Raw genomic sequence first — 6,087 nt, forward strand, 5'->3', positions numbered from 1 at the left:
GAAAAACGAGTACGACAATTACGATACTACTTTCCTGGCCTCTCTCGTCGGCCGCTAAAAGATAGGGTGAGATAGAGGGGGAAGGCCGGGTAGGTGGGGTAAATCTGAATTTCTGCGATGTAAACGTTTCTCGGGGAGGCGAAAAAAAGCCGGGCAGAGAGATGGATGAAAAAGAAGGCGGCGGAGGGAGAAAGAGGCGGCGAGGAGACAAGACCAGTCGATCCGGTCGTTCCGTATTAATTAAACGCAGCCAAAGACCGCGAACCCTAAATGCGTTCGAACCGGTCGATGTTTTCCAGCGCGGGAGGATCGTGAATTACGGAGGTCGAAGAAGAAGAAGAAGAAGCATAGGATCAAGGGTATATAAGTTCGTATCCCGTGCACGAAGCCGTGGCGCACGGGCAATGATGGATGGCGAGCAAAGGGAGAGAAGGCGACGAGCGCGAAGGGCGAGGATGGGACGAGGATAGAAGCGATCGGTGCTGGTCCCCGGCGCGAAGAAGGAAGGAAGAAGGACGAAAGACGGTGGCGGCACAGAGGGAGGAAGAGTAGAGATCGGGCACCATTAGAAGGAGAACCTGACGTGGGAGCAGGCAGTAATGTGTCTAACTGTACGTTATTAGTTCGCGGCGGGTGAAGGGTTACGCTCACTGTAGCCAGGTTACTCTTGCTAGCTGCTGCTTTCCCCCTCGTCGCCCCTCGTCGTTCCCTCCTCGTCTCTCTGCCGGTCGCGGCTAAGATATTGTCTGGATACCACCGACAGCTCACAGATCTGTTTCGCCGATAGATACCACCGATATATACGTGTACGCCGGGAGAAAGATGGAACGAGAGATCGAATGGCGAAGCAGGAAAGAAAGAGGAAGAGAGGAGGAACGTGCACGCGGTTCTCGTCGTCCCCGTTCTATCCTATACCCTCGTGTATCCGTTGTATTAAAAATGTGACGTCATTTAACGGGCCTATCTCGCGGCAACCATCTCTCGGCCATTCGTCATCGGTATCCTCGTATTCGGGATTACGTCCACCGGTGGCTACCACCGCGAGGAATCGCTGTTCGTCGCTCGTTCCACGACTAGATATCGCGCTGCTGCTCGAATGACGAACGTGTTCTCGTGCGCGCAACAGCTAATGCCTCTTTCCCGACTGCTTCCTACTCTGTCTTTGTCCGTGTCGTATTTAGAGAAAGGCCATCCACGCTCCGACTCTGTCCATCCAAGACGAACGCGAACCGACGCGACGCGACGCGCGAGATCCTATCCGTTCGACCATTGTACCAATAATTAGACGCAACCTTTGTACCCGCTTACGTTCCACCGATCTGTCCCGAAACAAACGATCGTTTCCTCGACGACGGACCGAGACCGCGGTTCGACGTCTCCGCGAGTCTGACGCCCGACACACAACCGAACGTTTCATGCGACGGAGAAGAATTTCGTTCCGAGTCTACCGGTAATGGTGTTTAACCACGATAAATAACCCTTTCAGGCAGGATAACCAGCATGGCCTGTTCATAAAACGAGCAGCTGCGCGCCGCGTTTCTGTTAAGCCTATCAACGATTACCTATCAATCCCGTGTGTATTCCGGCTCCATAGAGAGCCGCAACGCGTATACATACGTGCACGCACACGTGCGTACAGAAATATACGTATATGTAATATTCCACGGTATGCGCGTATGTATATATCGCGCACAACAACGTACCGCGTTCCTGTATCGAGCCATCGGTTATACTCTATCAATCCTTCCACCGAACTGGCCTGTCTAGCAACCTCGCAATCCGCATCACTAATCTTTCGCGCGCTCCGGCGTTCAGCTAATTCGTTTCTGTTCTCCGCTGACAAGGTGAACTCGATGAGTCAACGTCTTCTTCTTCCACTCTATTCGCCGTGTCTAATCGGCAGGGAACGAAAATGGAGGAGGGGCGAAAGGAGGAGACGATCATCGATCCGAGTGGGAAGCGAAGGTTCAGCGCGGATGGTCTTCCTGGTTTGTCCCGCCGGATGAAATTACGCTTCGCGAAGACGAATTTGTAAAACGAAAAAGAACGTGGAACGAGGACGCGGAGGAACGCCGGAGAAAGGTTGTTAAATCTCTCGTCTCCTTTTTCCATTCCGTCTCCGTCTCTCTCTCTCTCTCTCTCTCTCTCTCTCTCTCTCTCTCTCTCTGTCGATCCAGAATTTCTCTCTCCCACCCTCCCTATTCTTTCTCCGTTCCGTGCATTTCCATGTACACCGCGGTGCACCGCCTCGCTCCCTTCCGCGAAAGGGAATCCTACCGCACGTCTCCTCGACAAACAAATGCCCGCGTGACGGGCGTGTAATGAAGATTTTTCTCACTTGAGAATCGAGCTTGGCGCCTTCGGGAACCTCCACGTGATACTCGTTCCTCTCGAACACTGGGGGGTTGTCATTCACGTCCTGCACCTCGACGCTCAGGCTGAGGTTCGCGGAGAGGCCGGCACCGTCCAGCGCTCTTATCAGAAGACCGTGCCGTTGCTGAGTCTCGTAATCCAATCTCCTCGCTAAATAGAGCTCTCCGGAACGGGCGTCTATTCCGAACAGGTCGTTGCTGTTCTGGCCAAGGACATAGCGTATCGGGTGCGAGGGCACGATGTCCGGATCGGTCGCGTGTGCCACGTAAAGCGCCGTGTGAAGGGGATGCGATTCCGGGACGGAAATGCGGACGCTCGTGGTCGGAAAGGTCGGCGGGTTGTCGTTCACGTCCTCCACGTTCAACTCCACCTACGATGAGAAAACGGATGCCGCGCGATCAGTGGCGTATCGCCGCGACGACGATGACGACGATGAGGAGGATAGTCACCTGACAGTAGCCCACGGAGATTCCATTGCGTGCCTCGACACTGAGGATGTACTTGTCCCTGGTTTCTCGATCCAATGGAAGGCGAATTCGAATCATGCCCGTGTTGGAATCCATCGTTAGATCCGGTTCTTCCTTCGCCAAATAAAATCTGGTTGGCCGTTCACCTGCGAACACAGTTATTATCGTTGTTAAATGGCTACAAAGTGGCTTTTTCTTATACTTTTCTTTTAAGTAATGATCGTTTTAAGAGCGAGCGTCGGAAGCTTGACTCTTTGATGGAGGAGAAAGGGCTGCGATGGGCGATGCAAACCTCGTATTAATTTTTTTTCCTCGACCTTAGCGAACGAAGAGTTCGTTCGTTTCTTTTAAAAAGAAGAGGAGAAAAAAGGGCGGAAACGGAGGGGGAAGACTGAAAGCGCAAAAATGACGAAAAGGTATTCGGATACTATATAAGCAAGCTGCTCGTTAATTATAACTTCGGCTTGTTCTCACGTGCGCATTTTGCTCTTTTCCTTTCTCGGGGTGCAAATTGCACGAAAATCTTGGCAATCACCTCCGGTACGCGCGATTCGCCGTTTCGAGCGGTGTGATCGATTGATTGAATCGAATGGCCGCGATTTCGCTAAACACCGTTCTGCAAAACGCATCCCGCGTATACGGCACGCATCATCCTTTAATGACCAAACCAATTACCGTGCGCACGCATACTCGCGGATACCGAAAGGCCTGTTCCCCGGCTAATTTCCACGCCAGTCGAAACCCACCAACCAACCAACCAACCAACCAACCAACGGATGTACGGACCAACCAACGAATAGAAGTAGAAAACGACGAATGATCGATGACCTCTGGTCCGTGCGGGAAGAAACGGGAAGAAACGATTACTTTCCATCGCGTTAGCCGATATTTCCGAGATTGCGCGGCTGGAAAAAACGGCGCGGAAACGCCGGCCGAACGGGATCCTCGATCGGGTATACCGTACGAAATCAATTAATAGGTAAATCGAGCGATCATTACCGCTGGCAGACGCGATCGCGAGATGAACGATTGGATGGCAAGAGAGCAGGGCATGTTGGCTGCATAACGAGTGCCGTTCCCTGTCCGCCCACGTTCTACGTGCCCAAGAACCATAGGGATGTTCCGCCGCCACGCGGAATCCCACGTGGTATTGTTCTCGAGTTAGACTTCTAGATCGTCTTCGCTTTTGCTCGCTCGCTATTCACCGCTCCAGAGAGAACCGTTATCGCTTTGTCTCGACGCGGTTACCTCGCGGAATATCTCCGTGACATTTAGCCGGACGCGATCGATCGATCGATCGATCCTTTGTCGCGTCCCGATACTACGCGCAGACGGATCTCCTCTGTCATCCCGGTCCTTCGCGACACCGTATCGCGCGTGTATCCGAGTGACTAGACGCGACTTCGACTCATCTAACCGAGTACAGGCGCAGCTTTTTTCCGCGAGATACTCGTCGATAATTGCTTCGATCGATCGATCGCACTTCGGTCCAAAACGGGAGCGCGGGTATCCAGGAGAGTCCGTACATCCCTTCTAGATAGGTTTCGACAAACGCCTCGGATCTACCGCGTCGCGATCGTGTCTCCCATGGAACCGATCGAGTTTTTCCACGGCGACCGTAGGAAAAACCTGGTAGACAGGGATGCGGAGTAAGCACCGCCTCCGTGGGTTTACGTGGAAGGTAGCCGCGAGCGCTTCCATTTCCACGATATCCGGTAACATCGGCTCCGCGGAGTAGCCGCCATCGCATCGAGCCGAGGCGAGACGGGTCGAACGACATTGGCCGTACGGACTCTGCGCCTTAAAGATGGTACTCGGTCGCATACGTGCAACGCATAATTTAACCATCGCTATTTATACCCATTCCATTTCACTCCCTTTCCTAATAGCCCCGCGTATACCTTGCTCGTAGACGCGCTAAATCCGCGGGGGACCGTTCAACGTTTTTCCCGGTTCCGGCCCGACTATCCCACGCGTCTCGACCTCTCGTTCCGCGATAGCTAGCAAGAGCGTATTTAAGGGATCCGGACTCGAGACAAACGAAATTAATACCTGCTTCCGAACACGCATGCGCGCGTGTAGTAGCTAACGTTTCTCCAAGACACGCGTATCGCAAGCGCGCTCGCGATCGGTTGGCGTGCAACGAGCCATCGGAACCGTGGATCGATATCGATCTGAAGAAAAAGTATACACGAGTGTGCGCGAGCGCGCGCCGGTACACTCGGTCGAAACTTATGCTTACCGGCACTGGATAGCCGTGTTATTAAAATCGCTGCAAACTCGTCCTCGCGCATGTAAATGTGCCCGGTGTACGTGCAGGGCCGTTTCGAGGAATATCCGACGCGGGTTCTACGCGCGTAAATGTAAGCAGGTTTGTACGAAATTGTGTATCGCAATGTGTAATTGTAAAATAGCGTATGGGTGAGAGCGACGTGCGTAACACGAACGCACACGGCGGAGGGCCGCGTATTCGCAGCCGATACTGGTAGCCGAGAGACGTACACGCACATCGACGCGCTGTACCTACACCCATCGGCATTCGGTACCCGTGTTATTAAACGTCCGCGTGATCTTTTTCCATCGAGTCTCGCTGCGAGAGGAGGATCCACCGATCCCGTACTACTCTCCGTATATAATTACGATTTACTTCGCATCCCAATACGGCAGAATCGTCCGCGCGTCCGTGATCCCCTCGGCCGCGATTTCGAACGACCACGTCCGAACGAACCACTCGTATAATCGAGCCAGCGCGTTTTAAACGGCAATATAAACAAACGCGATCGTTTCATTCGCGCCCATCTATTTATCGATAATCGTTAACTCGCAATTGTCGGACTAACCCCGAGATAGAGAGAGAGAGAGACCACGGTTGGGAAGTAAATCGATAAACAGAAGTTACCGCGATTTTACGCGTTCGTTCTCGTACGAAATCTACGCGGAAAGCGGGGCCACCCTTCGCCCTCCTGCTTCCCTTCCGTCGATTATCGAGGGAATAAATTGCAATTGGAGCGCGTACGGTGGACGCAGTCGGTGAACGGGTTTTTCACCCGCGGTGCCGAGTCGAGAGGGCTTCGTCACCCCGGTTACACAGGCGTCCCTCCGGGGTGCCCACGTGGGTGTAACGAAGACAAATCGCTCGCGTATTTGATTAATTCGCGGAGATCGCTGGTCCAGCCCGGTCCAGCTCCGAGCACTCGTGGCCCACGTCTCTGCTCCACCTCCTTCCTCCTCCTCCTCCTCCTCCTCC

The 6,087-nt window shown here is 53.5% G+C and overlaps 1 protein-coding gene across 1 annotated transcript in view; it reads right to left on the reverse strand.

Annotated features, from left to right (window-relative positions):
- ds (dachsous cadherin-related 1) overlaps positions 1 to 6,087 on the reverse strand; it is a 45,673-nt gene that overhangs the window by 22,000 nt on the left and 17,586 nt on the right. Inside the window, exons 4-5 of the mRNA XM_017904575.1 lie at positions 2,823 to 2,986; positions 2,339 to 2,743 (exon numbers count right to left, since the gene is read on the reverse strand). Coding sequence (XP_017760064.1) covers positions 2,339 to 2,743; positions 2,823 to 2,986 — 569 coding nt within the window. The remainder of the gene's footprint in view (positions 1 to 2,338; positions 2,744 to 2,822; positions 2,987 to 6,087) is intronic.

The sequence above is a fragment of the Eufriesea mexicana genome, unplaced genomic scaffold, assembly GCF_001483705.2.
Source record: "Eufriesea mexicana isolate 0111107269 unplaced genomic scaffold, ASM148370v2 scaffold2928, whole genome shotgun sequence".
Taxonomy (NCBI): Eukaryota; Metazoa; Arthropoda; class Insecta; order Hymenoptera; family Apidae; genus Eufriesea; species Eufriesea mexicana.